Source organism: Diplotaxodon limnothrissa, linkage group LG23 (assembly GCF_057381915.1).
Source record: "Diplotaxodon limnothrissa isolate DT_005_m linkage group LG23, D_limnothrissa_male_GT1.1, whole genome shotgun sequence".
In the NCBI taxonomy this organism is placed as follows: Eukaryota; Metazoa; Chordata; class Actinopteri; order Cichliformes; family Cichlidae; genus Diplotaxodon; species Diplotaxodon limnothrissa.
In genome coordinates, this window is record NC_140617.1 from 25,769,214 (window position 1) to 25,789,922 (window position 20,709).

Here is a 20,709-nt window from a genome sequence, read left to right on the forward strand (position 1 = left end):
TTAAGCACATGGAGAAGGCGGGTCTCGTGTTGTTCGAGGGTTTCGGAGTAAACTATAAGGTCGTCTAGATAGACCAGGACTTCCTTAAGGTTGATGTCGCCCATACATTTCTCCATCAGCCTTTGAAATGTGCTGGGAGCGTTTGTTATGCCTTGAGGCATCCGGTTGAACTCAAAGAACCCCATCGGACATACGAAGGCTGTTTTGTGCTTATCTGCCTCATCGACCTCAATCTGGTAGTACCCACTTTTGAGGTCAAGGACCGAGAACCACTTCGATCCTGTCAAGGCGGAGAACGCTTCTTCCAAGTTAGGAAGCGCGTAGGCGTCTTTGATGGTGTTCAGATTCAACTTACGGTAATCTACACAGAGTCTTACGTCTCCATTCTTCTTCCTTACCACCACTATCGGTGAGGAAAATGGCGACTCGGATTCGCGAATGACACCTGCATCGCTTAGCTCCTGCAAATGCCTCCGTACGGCGTCAAGATCTTGTGGTCGTACGGGACGGGGTCTGTGCTTAAAAGGGGTTTCATCGCTCAGTTTGATTTGGTGTTTTACTTTGTTAGTGCAACCAAAGTCTGTATCGTGTAGTGCAAAAACCTCCGACATAGCACTTAACTTTTGTGTGATTCGTTCTTTCCATTCAGCAGGGACTGGAGAATCAGCAAAGTTAAGATTAAGCTCAGCAGGGTTTGAGCTGGGAGTCTGTTTGGACTGCTCTGTGATCTGACTGTTTGGTATGATCTCTTGAATAGCATGCATTTCAGCAATGACACTTTTCGCAGGGATAACTATGTCATGCTTACTTTCATTTCGCAGGACCACTGGAAGCTTTTGTGAGGGTTTCTCAGCAAGGGTAAGTAGACAGTTGGTGACCAAGACTCCACCTGGCAAGGAGGATGTAGAGGGGGTCTCGACTACTACCCACCCGCCTGAGTGTTCAGTTTTTGCGTGGACTAAACCCTCTAAGACTCGACTTTGGCCTGCAGGAATGACTTCAGGCTCTTTCCCTGACAAAGTGACAAGACCAAGGCTGTCGTCCTCTTTTTGCTTGTGTCTTTGTTGTAACACGCTCAGCACTACTCTATAACCATAAGGCAGGATACTGAGGTCTGTATTAGCCAAGGAGAGGCTTTCAAAGACAAGGTCAAGAGTGTTAGTGCCAATTAAGAGAGAAGACTGAACACTAGAGCGTGTGTCTGGAACAATTAATGCAAGAGAAGACACAGTAAGTTCAGTACCAAAACAGTTCTTTGGAAAGGTAATGTCGACACAAATATAGCCTGAATATGGAACATTCTGACCATTTGCAGCTTCGACTTCTAGCAGGTCCTGTATTGGATGGATTTCAAGGTCTGCAAGATTGTTTTCATAGAACGATCGGGACACTGTGGTCACTTGCGATCCGGTATCAAGAAGGCAGTTGCAAGCTTGATCATTGATTTTCACTTGAGCAGTGTACTTAGCTCCAATTAGACCCTTGGGTAGTTTCACAGTGGCTGATTTATTGTTTGAGAATCGTTTTTTGGGTTTATGTGAAGGTTCGGTGGGACTAGTTTTGTCCGTAGCACCCATTTGTCCCGCAATGAGGGCTCCCTTTAGTTTAAAGGCTGTGTTTGCTTGTTTTGTCTATCCCACAGCAACTGTTTTTCTTTCAACTGTTTCCTTTTGTCAGTGACTAAAGACGGGTTTGGGTCATTTGGGCACACAGAGGCAATATGGCCGTCTTCGCCGCACTGGTAGCAGTAACCAGGCCTGGGCCTACTCTTCGCAGCTTGGGATGTCAAAAGGGTTCGTTCGGGTACTTGAGAGTTGGTCTTAGCAGTAGCTTTTGGAGGGTTAGACTTTTTCCTAGGAGGGTTCGGGGTTAATGTTGCGAGATGGCTTTGAAGCTGACTGATTTGTGCCTTTAATTCTGTGACCAAATCCTTTTGAGCATCTACTGGTGGGTCTACTTTCTGGGGTTTCAATCTCGTCAGTTCACTCTGAAGCGCAGTTATTTGTGTTCGCATTTCAGTGAGATCGTCTTGCATGGTGAGCGCAGGAAAGTCAGCATTTGCAGCAATAGAGTGAGAGGCTACTTTTGGTCTGGTGGCAGCAAAATGTTTTTTCATTCGGCTTTCTTTTGCAGTATGCTTGTCCTCTTCCACTCTCAACTGTAGCAGCAGCTCGGTGAATGAGGGGGGTTTATCTTTTTTCTTTTCGAGCTGAAGATCTGTTAACAAGGCATTATCCCAACACCCCCGACAGAATTGACGCAGAAGGTGTCGGTCTGCTTCACTAGCTATGACACCGCCTCTTTTCAGAGCTTTTGAGAGAGCTGTTTGCAAGCGATGGAGGTAGTGTGAAGGCTTTTCACCTGCATCTTGTAATGTGTTGAGGAATTTGGCGAAAAGCTCGTCGCCATCCTCCACAGTGCCAAAAGCTGAATGGAGTAGTTCAAGATAAGCTGAGGGCAAGGCTTCAGGGCCCAGAGGTTTCACCACGTTGGCAGCAGGCGGTACAAGACTGTCTACGATTTTCCGCGAGCGGTGCAAGTCAGACAGATTGGGATCTTGAAGTATGAGCTCTACACTGTGGCGCCATGTATCAAAGTCCACCTCATGACTAGGACAGGGCAGTTTGCCTGAAAAATTTCTGAGGCGGAAGGAGGCGCTCACTGGTGAGACAAGAGCTTCACTTCGCACTATGTGCTCTACTACAACCTTTTGCACATCAGGGTGTGTTATAAAGCTCTGTGGAATGGTAGTTTGTAGATCTGGCTGTGTCTGGTTGTCTGACTCAGAATCGCTGATGCATATGTTAGCTTTGATCAGTTCTGCAGTTTCACTTTGGATAGGTTGGTCATTTGCTTGTACTTGGGTTGTTAGTTCACTATGTGCATCTGGGGTAGGAGCTTCTGTGCTGTGTGTGACTGACTGAGCACATTGGGAAAGGTGTTCATGCAGAACAGCTTCAAAAGATTTGCCACTAAGTCTAGCAATGCTTTGCAGTTCATTGAAAAAACTGTTGGTGGCGACGTTGGTAACAGCTGCGATGTACTCAGGTGACAGGGCTCGTATCTGATAAGTGACTTCATTCGGACATTCAAGTGTGTAGGGTAGTAAGGGTTCAAGTGTCGACAGAGCAGATCCACTCTCATACTCTACAATAGCATTTTTGTGGTAAGAAGACTTAGGGTCATCTATCTTAAGGGTTCTTGCTGTTCGACCATATCTGCTTAAAAAGTCTTTTAAAGCTTCATCAGCGTCTGTGCCTGTAATCCCACTAACAATAACTGAGTTTGGGATTTTAACATTTTCTCTGTCAACTATTTCCATTTTGCCGGACTTGGCCTATTTTTGAGGTCTGGGTCAGAAAAAAAACTTGAGGGATCAATTACTGCTCCTGGCTGGCTCGCCACTTCTGTAACACTTCTGGAGTCGTTACAGTATACTAGGACCAGTTAGGTTCGACTACTAGAGCAGTAATGAGCGTAGCATGTAATAAAGACCACAGACCAGTAAATACGTTTAAATTGCCGGCTTATTATTTTGTGAAGACAGAGAATAGACAGTTATAGACACATTACATAAAACATTCAACATCACACATTTAAGGAAAACAAGATGTTTTCTTTCCCCTTCTTAGTTCAGTATGTTCTGTTAGTTCATCCTATTTATCTCAAAACCTTTTATTTGGCTTTAGAAGGATGTTATTCTCAACCTAGGTTATTGTTTTATTTATTTCAAGTTCTAAGTTCAAGTTTATCCTTTGATCTATTTGCATTAACACTGTGTTATTTTAAATCAAGTTCAGTTCTTTAGGCCCAAGATTTAATTTAATCTTGGTCTAGGTTCACCTTTAAATTCTCAACCAGTTCTTATTTTGTTTTAACCCAACAAAATTATTTACACTTCCATTAACACCATTACAGCATTAAAATGTAAGGTTGACCAAAATAAATTACAAAAATAAATAAATAAATGTAAAACTGAAAACAATTCAGCAAAAGGCTGAATAAATCCCTTAAACAAACAAAAGAAAGTTTTCTTTGTGTCCTTTAACTATTAATCCTGGAATTGCTCCGAATGATTATCCAGTGCTTTGAAAAGTCCGCTGTTCTTTTGCAGAGGTGTATGGATTAATCCTACCAGTTTTATCAGCGAAAGAGCTCAACGTCCAGCAGGGGGCGTTTTCCTTTTTCCTGCTCGGTACAGTTCAATGGGTCCGTGGGTGGCTCGCCATCTTGTTTCTCGCTCAGCGGATCAAACTCCGATTCTAGCTCAGCATTTCCCGATCCAAACCTTAATGGCCTACCATAACAACAAAATAAAGTGCATAAACATTCGAAAATAACACACGGGTAGCCCTTAAATAACAGTAAAAGTCCGTTTTTTCCAGCTTATTTAGCCGTAAATGAGGTGACGCCAATATGGCGCGCTGAAACACCTTCAAAGGCCTTTGAACTGCAGCCTGTGTGTCGTTTAAGCACGAATCCACCGTTTTTAACATAAAACAACATAAATCTGCTACCTTGGCTCTCCATTTGCATGAAATGAGCAATATAATACAACAAAAATTTCTTGCATGAAATAAAAGACAATTTCTGAACTCACCAAGTCCCGTTCGGTTATGTTCACAACGTCACCAAGGCAAGGACAGGTCGGAAAAACAAAAATACATTCTCCAGAGTACAAAAATGGCTTTAAGTAGATTTTTGGCTTATTTTTACTATTTTTTCACTCATTTAAGCAGCAGCTCTGCAAGGACTGTCTGCATTTCTCCCTCTCGAGCATCAAAAAGAAGGAACAACCCGATTGGGTGTGGCTAATCACAGGAGTCACGCTGCAGCGTGCCCTTTCACAATAAGAGTCTCAACACATATTTTAGCCATTTTACCTGAATTAACATAAAACACCATGAATTAGCAAGTTCTGTACCATTTTAACATGTTTTTAAACACAAATGAAATCCTATACCATGAATTATATCATTGCTGATGTTTTTAATGAATTTTCTAACCATTATGATCTATTTATTGACTATTTATCACCTGTAATATATTTCTTATGACTGTTTTTACTAACAGGCTTTTATTTGTTGTTAGCTATGTTAACCAGGGTTACACATTCACATTGTTAGAGAAGAAAAACACATGAATAGATGCAGCCATTTTTAGCATAAATACGTAATATTGCTGGTTTGATCCAACTGCAAGTGGCTACAATTATCTCTGTTTTTTGAAAAGAAAAATGCCAAAGCTGGAAAATGAACACACTGTGCAGCTACATTGAACTCACCTTTAACATACAGACTAGAGGAGCTGGATAATTTTTTCAACCACTGACTTTCTGATTAGTTGATGATCTGCTCTATTTACTGAGCCTCTGCTGCTCACCTCTTTGTTTTGGTGCTGGAAACTTACTGCTTTTGTTACCTCTTTGTTACTAATAGTGGGCAAAGATGGGCCTGAAAACACTTATGACAAAAAAACCACACTTTTAACAACTTGCTGTGGATCACTAAGTAGCATTTAGCATGCAAACAACCAGATATTTTCCCCATGAAGTCAAATTCAGTATTTAAATGGGCTGATATTTATTGAATTATATATATATATACAACTTGCATGGCATGTTTCACCTGATAATGACTAAAAAGTAATTCATAAAGATATTTTAGAGCTTATTGTTTAAAGAAATATATACCAACAGCGCAAGCTAGCAGTCACTGGTCATCACTGACCTTCCCCTTGTCCTTTTAAATTTTAGAGAAAGAAGAAAATGGCAGGAGTTCGTATATATTCAAGAAGAAGTGCTTTGAGAACAACCCCTCATTACGAATATTCTCCATGTTGAATTAGAGGCTAGTTTCCTGCGTCACAAAAACCCAGCAGCGATGACGTCAAAGGTCTGCCTGGACTCTAATCTCCAAAAGAAACCACCTTAACAGCCATCCACTTTTTAAACTGCTTATACAATTCAGGACTGCAAGGGGGCTGGAGCCTATCCCAGCTGTCATGGAGCGAGAGGCAGGGTACACTGTGGACAGATAATCTGTCTGTCACAGGGCTAAAACAGAGAGATAAAAACCATTCATGTTCTCAGTCAATTTAGAATCTCCAGTTAACCTAACATGTACATCTTTGGAGTGTGGGAGGAAGCCAGAGGACCCAGAAAATTCCCAAGCACATTCGATGTAGAGAGGCTCCAGTTGGTGAGTAGATTGGAGCCCAGGACCTTATTGCTGTGAAGTAATCGTGATCACCACTCCACCACCATATTGGCCAACATCTAAATATGAGGAAGCAAATAAGACTTGGCTGGAAGCTACCAACAGTTGGAATCCACCCCCAGCTGCCCCAGAAGTTCAAATAAGTACAAGTACAAATACAAGTACAAATAAAATCTACCTACGGGCATCACCACAAGGGCATCACCACAAGGTAGCTCTGTTTGTTTTGTTCAGGTAGATTTTATTTGTACCCTTTAAAGTTTAAAGGGTACACTGTGTAATATCTCACCACTAGATGACAGCAAATTGCAGTGTGCATTCAAAAGGTGTGTTTTATTAACCATTCCATTTCAAATTGAAAACTTAAAAGTGTGTGGGAAACACTTTGTAATGCTGATAAGGTGTACTACATATATGTGTCTGGTTTCTAGCCACATATATAAAGTGTGATTAGCAGAAAATGGTGATGTTCATCTCCACAAACCTACATATTCTGAATGGATTTATTCTGAGTTTATGAGAATGAATCAGTTTGCTGGAAGATGCAATGAAATACTCATCAGTGTGTATTTATGAGTACAATGGTTTTTTTTAATATTAAATAACCTAAAAAAATACTTACTGTAACTTTTTGAAGTGAAACATGGAATAAAAATTTATCTAACAGAGATCAAAACCTTTTTTTGACTGTAAACATAGTCCCCATAGACTGACTCACTTTTCAAGACACCCTCAAGTGGACACTGGAGGAACTGCAGCTTTTGCATCTATTTTCAACTCCGGAGGTAGCTGCTTATTTTCAACATGATATAGAATAAAAGTTTAATGCTGAGGTGTCCACATATCCATTTTGCCCATGTCTTGAAGCCCCCTTATCCACTGGAAGTCTCTGTGCTCCAGTAACAGCGATCGACCTGAACTCTTATAGAGGATGTGCAGTATTGTTCTCACATTATTTATATTATGTAATCATGTTTTACTCATGTGAGTCTCTACTAAGGATGTAGTCTCGTTTGTCCAAACCTCATTAGCAATCATGTATGACAAGCTGAGCAGCACTCACCCATAAGTGATTGCGCGCGCGCGCGCGCGCACACACACACACACACACACACACACACACACACACACACGTTATCGCTCTGTTGCATAAGCAGCTGGATGTTTTCTTCATCCTCAGCTCAAAAACACATAAGTTGTCCATACATTACAATAATACACCACAAATGCAGATAAACAGGTGCACATTCAAACCGACAGAGCAGGTTTAGTGAGGAGGAGGACGTATAGATGGTAGTGATGTAAAATAATGAACACGTTTATAAAGTTAGCAGTTAGCTGTTCGCTCTGGCAAACGCTGCACTGTGGGTTTTTGGTGGTAATTAATTTTTCAGACCTACAGAGTCGCCTGCCCCATTAGTTGTTTTGTTGAGATTGATGATAAATTTGGGAAATTGCTGCCTGACATGCAGCGTGGTGTAAATCTAATGTCGATCAGGTGCGATGAGAGCCCAGAGACAGCGCAGACGAGCGAGGCCTGGGCTTGAATTTACTGCCGCGCCTCCTGGAGATGTTGTGGGTGTAATTCACACATGATGGAAATTGCTTCCTTGACAACCTCTGACTTATTTCCTTTTCTCTCCTCTTATAACTTTGTTAGGCTTCAGTAGCTGCTCGGCCCTAATTTAACAGCATGAAGGACACTAATAAAAGCAGTTCGAGACACGGTTGACAAATTGAGTGAAAATAAAGCAAACACTTCAACCATAATAATAACAGAAAAAAAAATTAAGCTGTGAGATTGCAGCTTCTTGAGTTCAGTCGCTGCCAAACAAGTTCTGAATATCATTAAAATAATATGTAATCTCAGCCTCATCAGGAAACCAGAGCAAAACAAACACGTCCAAATCTTCTTCCTGATTGCTTAGAGCACGTACCCCCAGAGCAAACACAGGAAGGATGGATGAAAATAACTAATTTTTTTAAGTTCAAACTGCTGAAAAGATCAAGAGTATTGTTCCCAAAACAAGACTACCACACCTAAATCCTCATGTTACATACGCATACTGTCTTCATGCTGACATATGTCTAAATCTAAAGAAGAAGAAGAAACATTTTATCTATCTATAAAGTGGAGAAAATATTCAAAGTGATTCAATAAATAAAACTATAAATATCATAGAATAAGCTGGAAATGGATGGCGTGACCACTCTGGGTTGATCTATATTCCTATCCTGCTTTACGACCCCCGGGTAGTGACTGACAGAAAAAGATGACGGATACGAGTGACAGAAATTAGATTCCTCAGAAGACTCTAAGGGCTCTCATCCAGTAGGGGCTCAGAGTAGAGCCAAATGCCTTATGCAGCAAAGTTTTATGTTCAGACAAGACAAAGATTGAGCTCTTTGGCCAAATTGACAAGAGGTATGTTTGAAAAAGTAAAGATGAGGCTTTAAAACCTAACCTGTGCCAGCTGTTAAGCATGATGTTGGTAGCATCATGAAAATTTGAAAATTTGCGGACTACACTTAAAAGTCAGGAAAACGTAAGAGTCCGTCTGTGTCAGGAAACCATCCAGTTGAAATGAACTCTACCAATTGTGCCAAGAAGAGCAGCCAAATTTCAGCCAGAATTATGCCGGAAGCTTGTTGATGGCTACCAAAAGTTTCTGGTTGAGGGTCAATGTGCTAAGGGACATTTCACCAAACATTAGTGTGGCTGAGTGTATACATTTGATCGGTGTGGATTACAGAAAATCCTAAATAAATTCAAAGTTATGCACCTGCTTCTTGTTATTAAATTGCATGCTGTGCAATCATTCCACTCTGGAAAAAGAGAAGTTCAAAGAAATCATTAAAAAAAATATCATTTCATTCATGCCCATAATAAACAGATATAAACTTCTCACCACAACTGTATAGTCATGACACCAAAATAACATTTAGACCAAAGTTCTCTCCAAAAGACTTTGGTGATATGGTCATTTTTTTTTGTCCAACAGCTGACGATTGCTGGTATATTTGCAACATACAGTAAGCGAATCTTCACTCCACAAATCCTATTTTCAGTGATGGTACTAATGGAAGAGCCCAACTGGGTGAAAACATTTCTTTTTAAAGTCACAAACTAGGATTATTTTGGTTTTCCAGTAAAATGGTAGAATGGTAAATGGTCTGTATTTGTATAGCGCTTTACTTGGTCCTAAGGACCCCAAAGCGCTTTACACTATACGCAATCATCCACCCATTCACACACACATTCACACACTGGTGATACTGGAATACTGGACCTAAAATTACAGATCAGGTGAAGGATGCTTCTGTTTGCAGCCTCTACATTAGCAGGTAGTGATACCAAAGGCTATAAAAGACCTTAAACATGACTGATGATCTCATTTCAGCACCAATCAGCAACTACTAAAGATGTGTCATTTGCAGTCGCTGACATTCTTTGCACTGCCACTTCCCATAACACACACTATAAATTATATTGTAACAATGATTTATTTACTAAAATTGGTTCTCAGGTAGGTGTATCATTGAATTAACTTAATAGAATTACAATAATTACCCGAAAAAACAACAGCAGTTAGCCGTACACCAGCTTCTTGCTTGCTTCTACACATACATCAACGTGTGTGTACGTGTGTGTGGTAGAGGACTAAACATCCACAGCCCATTATGAAAAGCCACAGGCCACAAGACTAGCCATTAGTATTATCTCTCTGTGGAAGGGAAGGACACAGCAGGAGGTGAGTCTGTGTTTCACAGCCAGAGCAGGAGGACCGTCTCTCACCGTCCCCCTCCACCTCTGTCCTTCTGTCTGTCTTTCTTCCTCTCACCTTCTGTCACTCTCAGCAAGTCTCCGGAAAGGTGTTATGGGTGTTTTTAGTTATCTAATTTACAACCAATGCAATAATTTAGCTATCACATTGCCAGAGTCCCTCCTCTTCAGCTCTGCCATCTATAGCTGCTATTTACATTCTGCTTCTTCTTTGGTTTTTCTTTTTTTTCATTCTCCAAGCCTGGATACAAACACAATCTGTCACTCTGTCACGGAGCCAGTTAAACAACGCAAGCCTTTGAGACTGTCCACATTTAGACTTGAACAGGAGCTCAAGGATGTGGAGGGATGCAATGACACAACACAGCCCTCGACCGCAGATCAAGGTTGTGCTGTAGCACGGGCCGAGTCTTATGCAACACGGTTGAAAAATGTAATGAGGAGGCGGTGGCGACGTGGCCCGGGGAAAGATTGAAGAGGAGAAGAGTCAGTGAACTCAGGTGGTGGGGGTGATGCAATGTTTGAGAGCTGTGAATTGGCTTTTATTATCCTCAGTGACAGATATTTTTCTCCCACATACACACACTGAGAGTTTGACTCAAGGACACTTTAACACAAATGCCACAATTAGTAACAGACCAGCTGAGCTGCAGCTGCGACAAAAACCCCCACAAAACAACAATCAGCTGGATTTGAACCCTATTGTCTATTTGTCTGTGTCACTTTGACTCCATTCGACTATCTGCTGCCATGCTGATATTTACCAAAAGCATGACTATAAAGCATTTCACTCAAGTCATTTTACCACACTCTTTATATGCCTTCATGTCATTTTGCCACCACAGTGTGTCACAGATCACAGATACAGAGTCATATGAAAAAGAAAGTTTTCACAGGACTCTACACCGTCGTGTGAAAACTCTTTTCGCATCGCAGTGTCCATTTGTTGTGTAACTGGGGCAAAAAATAAGGTTTACTCATGCTTTCTTTGATAAATTTATTAAAACTTACAAGTAAAATGCTCAAGTTCACCACTCCACCTTTGCTATTCATCTGATTGACTGTTTAACTAACATTAAACAATGGTTGAACAATAATTGCTTACAGCTAAACCCGGCCAAAACAGAAACTTACAATACCTGTTATTAAACATCGACTGGATGATTTAGGTTCCTCACAGAAACATAACCTTAGAAACCTAGGCATTATTTTTGATGAAGCTTTTTCTTTGGAGGGACATTTAAATCAGATAGTAAAAACCTGCTTTTTTCACTTGAGGAACATTTCAAAACTCAGATCCATCATGTCAACAAGTGAACTCGAGATGATAATACATGCTTTTGTCTCTACGAGACTCGACTACTGTGACGGCCTGTTTACTTGTCTAAACAAGAAAGGGCTGGCTCGTCTACAGGTTGTTCAAAACTCTGCAGCGAGGCTACTGACCCGCCTGATCAAGGGAGCCCAATTGGATTTAGGATCCATTTTAAAATTCTAGTTTTAACTTTTAGAGCATTACAGGGACATATTTCAAAAAGCTTTTAATTAGACCGGGGGTTTTATGATGTATTTATGACTGTATTGTGTTTTCTTGCCTTTCTTGTAAAGCACTTTGTGACACATGTCTGTGAAAGGTGCTATATAAATAAACTTTACTTACTTACTTACTTATTTGTTCCTAACACTAAGACCAAGCCGCTGAAAAAAACAAACAACAACAGTTGGTTATCAGCTAACCTTATGTCAACAAAAGTTATGCTCAAGTGTCCTAAAAGTCAAACTTTCCCTCAGATAAACAGTTTGGTTACATTATCACATCATATGAGAGTTACTTCTCTAAGTGTCTAAGCTCAACAATGTTTCATCCATTTAAAAGACAGTTTCACAAAATGTGGCTAACAGCAGCTTATATGAGCTAACAGAGGCTAAGAAGAGCTAACAGTATAACAGACATTAACACCAGCTAACACAGGCTAACAGCAATAGAAGCCAAAGACCTTACAGACAGAAAAGTTCTTTCAACAACTCTCAGTACCAGTTTTACAATTAGTAAAAGTCAAAACTGTCTTAAGGTTTATTCATATTTGATTCCTTATGGTGACGATGTCACCCTGCTACACTTTGATGACTTCATCATGAAGATCAGGAAATAAGGCCATTTAAATTCCTCTTGTACAAGCAAAATATCTGATTCCTAGACGTGTAAAAATATCTGCATTTTTAGCATCATATGTTCATGAACAGTGATTACCTTTTTCACAGTTACAGTCATTATTATTCCTCAACCATAGTTTGTCACAGGGGTTGTGGATGTTTATGTTGAGTCACTGCAGGCTGTTGAGCTCCAACACAGAGAAGCCATCTGCATTTGAATATGCAGGTCAGCAGGAGTCACTCCAGCTAGCTTATGTGTTTATACAGTGACAGACATAAAAAATAAATAAATAAATCAGGGACTCAATAAAAAAACAAAAAAACAACCTTTGGCTCTAAAAAGCAATTCACAAAGTATGAAAATGGTGAAAGTTAGAGACGCTTGAGGCAGTTTGATGTCAATAAAAGAACCAGAGGTTTGTCAAACAGAGAGGCAAAAAGTATTAAAACTAAACTAATTATCATGAAAAGTGAGTAAGTGTTTTTATGAAACAATAACAGACCCCCTCTGCTCACTGACAAATGTTTGGAGTCTGTAATGAAACCTCAGGTGGAGAGATTCTCATTTCCAGCTAATGCACTTCCCACAGTGCTCTGAACTTTTTACCCACGGCTCTCTCAATGCGGTTTTTCTCCCCCAGTGGGAGGAAAGTGTCCATCCTGTGGTTAGCTGAATTTATCTGGAAAATACTTTATTAAATGCTCATCAGCTCACCAATCCACTCTAACCAGCTCTGAAGAGAAGAACAGAAGTTTGCTTTGGATTTCAAGTTTAGAAAAATGTAATTGTCTTGGTTAGATAAAAACAGGAAAGTTTATTAATTAGCCATTATATTTCTCTAGCCTTCAAACAGGCCTATCTGACTCATTTCCATCCCCATCTATTAATTCATGGGCTCTGCCAGAGTAGCTTTGCATGAATCAAAGTCCAAAATAATCTTTATTTATCTTGCATTGGTGCCACATCTCAAGTTTGGTTTGTGTCTCCAATAAACAATTGCAGCTGTCTAACCTCCCTTTAAGCCAACGTTCTTGTGATTGGCTGCCTCTTAGAAACAAGTAGTTGGGTGGAGCTAATGGATATCTGCTCTCAATGACATCATACTCAGCTAAGAGTAGAAAAAAAGGAGTTTAAAGATGTCTGAGACCTAAGCCTTTGGCTCGCAGCAATTGTACATGTTTACAATTATAATTGCTGTGAAGATTCAGTAAATATATACATACTAGAGATGGCACGATACCACTTTTTTATGTCCGATACCGATACCATAAATTTGGATATCTGCCGATACCGATATGAATCCGATATAGTGTTTTTTAATAAATAAAACTTTTTTTTAATATCTTGCTGCATTTTGTATAAGTTCATACTCAAGTTTAAATAAACAACACTAAAGCTATTCTGTTATACCTGTGTGTAAAAAATACACTGCACCCAAAATATTTCATAGTTCAGCAATACTGATCAATCTAATAAACCTACTACATCCTTCCTATTCTGGTATTTTAAAGAGTACTTAGCAGAAATATTAAGCAACCTAATAGGGTTGCAAACTCCAGCAAAAAAAAAAAAAAATAGGGAACCACCCCCCAACCCTCCACCTCGTGATGCTTAATCGACGTAATCAACTTTAATTTGATGCAGTGTGGAAAAAAAATGCACCGAAATAAATTATTTTTCAAGAATAATTAAATAGATTCAACATCTTTCTTCAACAGAACTGCAGACTGCACAGATGGTACCTTCCCAAAGGAAAAAGTACTATAGCTTACTAGGATATATTAGACTTAATAGTTACTATATACAGTAATGGACTTCTATACATTTTACATCAGATTAAAACTTTGGGTGTAAGATTCTGATAATTATTTATTAAAAGCGAGACATTTTAAATGAGAATAAGAAAGAAAAGGATGTCTTTGTGCCCCCTTTTCCCAGTTAATGCCCTATCGGCCCCCCTGGCTAAACTTTGCTAGATCCGCCCCTGCACAGTTACCAGCTGTCAGCTACATAGAAAAAGATCCTGGAGTAGAAAGTAATATTAAATAAATTCTAACAACAGATTATCAAGCTTAAACGTGCTGCTGTTGTTTTTACGCTGGTTTCCTCTTTCTGGTGCAAAGTGGGCCAAAAACAAACAAGAGAGACGGACTTGCAACAAAAAAGCCGATCAGCTGATCATTGATCAGTTTCACGACAGGAGAGGGAGGGCGAGAAGAGGCAGTTGCTCCATATATCGGTTGTTAAGCTTAACGTGGAAATGCTTTACAAACATCCAGAGATGAACTTACACACTTGCTTTACTTCTCTCTGGGATAACTTCCTCAGAGATGAAATGCCGGATTGCTAGCGAGGCTACAAATACACGCAGCGGCTCTATCACGTGAGGGGTACTGCTGCTGCGTGCTATGGTTATGAGCCGAGTTACGCCGTGTCTCAAGTTTTGTGAGGTGCTTTTTTGATATTTAATGGATCGGATTACATTTTTTATTTCTCTCCGATATCCGATCCAGTAATTTACGTCAGTATCGGACCGATACCGATACTTAATATCGGATCGGTCCATCTCTAATACATACATCAGTATTTATATGACAATAAATGAGGAAAAGCATAATAGCGTAATGTTGTTTAAAGCTGAGTATTTTATGAATATAAATGAAGGTGGTCTGGTTTGTTTTCTTTATTCACAACCAGCTACAGCAACACATTATATTGACTGCAGGTGGAGTTTGTGCTCATAGAAAAACCTAAAGAAACGCACCTGTATGTTACCTGCTCAGTACAAAACAGCAAGCAGACCCAGTTAGAGCCGAGCTGATGAGCACAGTGGTGGACTAGCTGGTCAGCAGTTACACATCAACATATTTCCCTCAAAAGCTGGTGGGGAACAAAAATAGATGAAGAACAGAGTACCCAGGACAAAGCTACAGCAGCATTTATATTTCCCTACAAAACATATTTAGGAAAACATATCGTGGCTGTGCAAACTCTTTTACCCAATGCAAGTATAAATGTTATTTTAAATTAAATATCATTATTGTGTATTTGTATTTATTTTAAATCAGCTGTTTATTGATTTAGTCTTTTAATCTTTGAATGTAATATTTAACAGTCATATAGGAAGTCATATTAATTAAGAGTAGTTTTAATTAAATTATTTAATTTAATTTTAATTAGTGGTTGCAGCACGGCGAGCAGTGACCGTGGGGATAAACTTCATGCCACAGCAACCCTGAACTGGTTAAGCGTAACAGGATGGATGTTTAAATTATTAAACTTCTTGTTGTTGTTGTTTTGTTTTTTTTAAATAAAGGAACACATGAGGAATAAACAGGGGAAATTGTGCACCAACTAAAACTGTGTAAAGTTTTCTACACGCTGTTCTTGAAACTGAAGAACTGATTTTTTTTCTTTCAAAAGATAAAAATACCAAACGACACCTCTCATCAGGCCTCTCGAACTGACACATAGACTTCACCTCTGTGCTGTTTGCACAGTTTTATTCGCCTGCACTGCATTACATGTCGCTTTCCTCACACATTGTCCTCACCTCCTCCATCCTGAGCTACATCATCTTCACCTCACTCTGCAAGGGCCACGACTCGTGACCTTGGGTCACAATTAAAATGTAACTATACTCCTCTGCATCAAAGCCAGATATTGGCAGCAATACTTTTGTTTTTCTTTCCAAAAATAAAGGCACATAAAAAGTTAGTGCTATTGTAGCTAGGATTGCTCCATTATCTCATTACATAAAACTGATTAAAAATCCATCATGGCAGATGTTTCGAGATATAAATATGTGTTTATTTCAAAACCAAGTGTACCTAAATAATGCATGCAAATGTTTCATTTTTATTTCTTAACATATGAAAGTTAGTTGTTGCAATGGAAATCGATGGTCACAAAGGTCTATGATTCCAGTGAAAGGAGATCTAGATGAAAATAATTTAAAGTGTTGGTAAACAAACATGAGCAGGCAGCTAACAAAAATCAGGTGTCTATTTGCACAAGGCTTCAGTATTAGCTTATGGAGTACTATGTGTTCTTGGACTAAGACTACATCAAAACTAACAAGATGTAACCTCCAGGTCTGAAATATGAAACCAATGGCCATTCTTCCTGACAGCCAACGTGAAGTGACTCTTCCTCCTCAGGTTATAAGGAAGTCAAATAAGAAAATGACTCTACTTTCCACTTTACTGATGAGTTTACGGTCCAACTAATCTAGAGTAAAACACATGATAAATCAGCAGATAAAAAGTCGGGCGGCAGTGTGGTTAGCGTGCACAGAGAAACTCAAAGATCTGAAACTGTGACATAGTTGCTGCAGGACAGCAGTTTGACTGCAACCTTACTTTGATGTAGGATTAAAAGCAGAAAACCAGTGGAGTCCTCTTTCGCAAAGAGACGAGACGTAGATGAGTTGCGCTTATTAGCACAGACTGACTCGGATTGAGTGCAACATGTTGACCTTTGCCTACACTTACAAATTAAACAGCAATTGTTTGCAAACCTTCACCAGTCTGAGTGATTACAGTCAGTCCAAGAGAGACCACGATGGTTCGGAGACAGGTTGCCTCCCCTCAGACAATTTAGAGTTATCACCCAGAGCTTGAGGATGTCACATGCTGCATGCTCAACCTCTAGGCAACCAGCTGGTTGGCACAAGTACTTGCAATCAGTTGCGAAAAAGGAAATAAATGAATGTGAACACTATTTTTTTGGGCTTTCTCTCAAGTTGTCATTCAACAGGCTGTCATCCTGTTTTCACTCTTGTCAGACTGAACCACGAGTAAACTGTGTTTCTCTGTCTATAACGTACATCGGGTGTTATTCTCTCCTGATATTATCCATCCATCCATCAGACAAGGAGGGGAAGTTAATTGTCACCTTTCTTGGTCAGTAGGAGCTATAGAAATCAATTTCACTTTTTATATACAGAAAAAAATGGCCAGAGCTGCTTGAAAAAATCACAATCTAGTAAATGTACTATTGTTACTTAATTAAAGCTAGAAGTAACTCTGATTTACCTTTGCTACTTTTGCTTGTTAGGGACAAATATTTAGGGCTCCCAGACTGATCCAAAAACACATCAGGAAGTGAGATTTCCCATTTGATGACCTTCCCACTCTGAAGAACAGCATTTACCTTATTTACCTTAATGTCCTTTGGAGTTTGGTCACTTTTGTCTCCAAACAAAAAAACAAACAAACAAAAAAACAAACATGATGGAAGAAATGTCAAATGAGTGGCAGCACTAGGGCTGGGCTATATATCGAGTAATTTTAAAAATATCGATATATTTTTATACGAGATATAAGATGTGACAATATCGTTTATATCGATATAGTCTATGTTACGTTATAATTATAGTTGTGGAGCCACAAGTTTGCCTCTCTTTCGTCCACTTTTGTCTTTACGCAACATTACTCGGCCTCGCCTCTCCTTCACTGAACACAACTCCCCCTCCTTCCCCATCGCTTCACCTGGAGGCAGCGACAAGATGGACACGGCAAATCTCCGTTAACGAGTTACTGCGCATCGCCCCGTGCGTGGGGCTGGACAGCACCAAATTGTTAACGAGCTAACCACGCTAACGAGCTAAGCCTAAAATCCTTTCATTCTCTCAAAAGTCGACAGCGCGCCTTATGTATGAATTCTGGTTGTGCTTACTGACCGTGAACCGATTGTATGTGGAACACGGCGCTCAGCAATCTGTCAAAAAATGTTTTAGTTCGACTTTGGTAAGCTACTGAGCTGCACCGCTTGATGGATTGTCGGAACATTACGGCTACCGTAGTCTGGAGCCTAATACGTAGGCTCCAGACTACTAATACGTAATACGTACTGTGCTTCAACGTAATATTACCGTATTGTGTGTGTATAAGGACCATAAATGGCACCTGTTCAGAGACACGGTTACAAAGAGGATTTCAAACTCCAGGCTGTCAGTCACGCAGTAGAAGTTGGGAACAGAGCAGCTGTGAAATCTGTCTCTTTGTTATTGTGCTCGGCGTCTGTTAGTTTGCATTTTGACTGCACAATTGTGAGCTCTTTGTTATGCACAAAAACAACATAGTTTTCTTTTATTTATGGAGCATTATTATTTAATAAATGCTCATAATTTATTTTTGAGTAGTTTTTTTCATGTACATCTATGCTGTATGTTAATAAAAGTGCCTGTGTGACATCTGGGACACAGCTTTGACTAAGAACTCTCTTTTTGTTCTTACGTTATGGCTTTAAAAAAAATCGAGATATATATCTTATATTGCCGTCCGGCTAAAAAATATCGAGATATGAATTTTGGGTTATATCGCCCAGCCCTGGGCAGCACATTAAGTCCATCTTTTATATACGACGTGAGTTTACCTTTCCTTCTCTTTCTGTAAAAGGAGACTTAAACGCTGCTACTCTGTGCAGGATTAAAACCTCAGACTCGAAATATTCAGCAACACACATCTTTGTTTGTGTGAGGATTTTTGTGTGGTTTTTTTTTTTCATGTAAACACTCACCGCTAATCCACTTGGCCTCGGGGTCGTGAATGCTGAACTCTGGTTTGTAAAGATCTGCTACAGTCAGCCTGGACTTGCTGCTGCCGGGAAGTTCAACTGGAAAACAAATAAATGGGTGAACTCCAGGTTACAGTGAGAGATTCATCCAACGCAGAGCTGCAGATTATAAGTGTCTTATAAAGCATATTCATGTACTTCTGACAAACACATATTTGCATGGTTTAGAAAGCTAGAAACATCATCCTGTCTCTCTCCACAGGCTGACATACCGGGTGTGAGGACGACCACAGACATGGTGATGAGCGAGCAGACCACCACGATCACCAGCAAAGAGATTGCAATGCCCTTCCAGTTCCTCTGCGGAGGGCTGACGTCCACATACTCCTGCAAACACAGAAAGTCAGAAACAAACACTAATCATCAGAAACTGTGCCTCTGTGTGTGAGTCACTCGAACACTGCGAGAATTCATCTGCAGTCCTAACAGCCTCTACGCTCGCTGTGGGATTTTGCTCTCATTCAGTCAGAAGTGATGCTGTTTAATGCGGTCCAGCTTGCACTTCATCCCAGAGGTGTTGCATGTGGCTGAGTTTGAATTTATGTGTAACTTCTTCCAGACCAAACTAGGAAAACTTTTTTTACACGGCGCTGACAATAAAATATCATCCCAGTACTGATATAAAGAAATGGGCTCTGCAAGACCTGTGAAGGTGTCTTATGACATCTGGCACCAGCTGGCAGCTCACTGTGAGTTGGAGGTGCTGTGGACCAGTTAGGGATTTGCCCTGAAGCTCCCCACAAGCCTCAACCACACACACAACTCTTAACTTAATACAGTTACTTTTGATCATTCTGAAAAATGGGATACTTTGTATAAAAATGGCTGTAATTTCTAAACAGTTAATTCAAAAGTGTCATTAAACCACTTAAATTAAAGCTGAAGGTTTCCACGTCAGTCACATCTTGAGTGTTTTAAACTCTGCTGTGTTGGTGTACAGAAGGAAAAATACAAAAATTGTACCTTTCTCCAGCAAAATAAAGTTTGATGCTTCATTTTAATTACATTTTATTTATATAGCGACACATTACAACAACAGTTAGCTCAAGGTGCTTTATATCGTAAGGTGAAGACTCTACAATAATACAGAGAAAATAGAGAAACCCCACCAATCAGACGAGCCCCTATCAGCAAGCTCTTTGGTGACAGTGGGAAGGAAAAACTCCCTTTTAACAGGAAGAAACCTCCGGCAGAGCCAGGCTCAGGGAGGTACAGCCATCTGCCACTGGTGTGGGGTGAGGAAAGGAAGACAGGACAAAGAAACCTTGGCCATTTCACTCTAACTAAATGATGGACAGAAAATTGTGGCTCTGCTGTAACAACCCGTTCTCACTCCCAAAGCGTAACATTTTACGCTAGGTGACAAATCGTCACCATATTACGTTTTCGGCTACCCACCACGTTCCTAAATGACGACCTCGGAAAACAGAGGAAATATGAGAACCCTCTGGACTGAATCTACACATGTTCGCTCTTTTTCTTCAAATCGCTTAGAAACACGCTATTTGACATCATTAAAGTCCTGGTTAAGGTCAGGAAAAAGGTTATGGTTAGGGCTAGGGATAAGGTTAGGTTTAGGGCTGGAATACAGGGCTGGAACGTCTATTACCGCGGGAGCGTCATTGCACTGGATTCCAGCCATAACCCGCCGCGTACCCTAAGAACGCCGAAGGTCTCCTTTCGCGTTCCTCAGGAACGCCGCGGGACGTGACAAAACGTCGACATGTTACGCCTCGGGAGTGAGAACGCTCTGGCTGTAATCTGTGCTCTCTTTCAAAATGAGAGAGGAAATAAAGGCTCACTGAATTTGATGCTGTGGTGTTCACACTGAACATCTACAGGACGTTTGGGACTGAGATGCTTGAGCGTGCTCCAACCACCATCATAAAAAGATCAAACATAGCAGAGGCTTAAAAATCATGTATGAACTGAGCCCCTGGGTCCAGATTACTGTGTGATACTTGCTGTAGAGC

The 20,709-nt window shown here is 40.3% G+C and overlaps 1 protein-coding gene across 2 annotated transcripts in view; it reads right to left on the reverse strand.

The window, feature by feature from the left end:
• The window catches only part of LOC146608185 (inactive dipeptidyl peptidase 10-like), a 144,888-nt gene that overhangs the window by 54,268 nt on the left and 69,911 nt on the right, over positions 1 to 20,709 (reverse strand). For both annotated transcript variants that reach the window (XM_085348975.1, XM_085348976.1), the window contains 2 exons: positions 18,949 to 19,063; positions 18,680 to 18,775 (listed from right to left, as the gene is read on the reverse strand). In XM_085348975.1, coding sequence (XP_085205101.1) covers positions 18,680 to 18,775; positions 18,949 to 19,063 — 211 coding nt within the window. The remainder of the gene's footprint in view (positions 1 to 18,679; positions 18,776 to 18,948; positions 19,064 to 20,709) is intronic.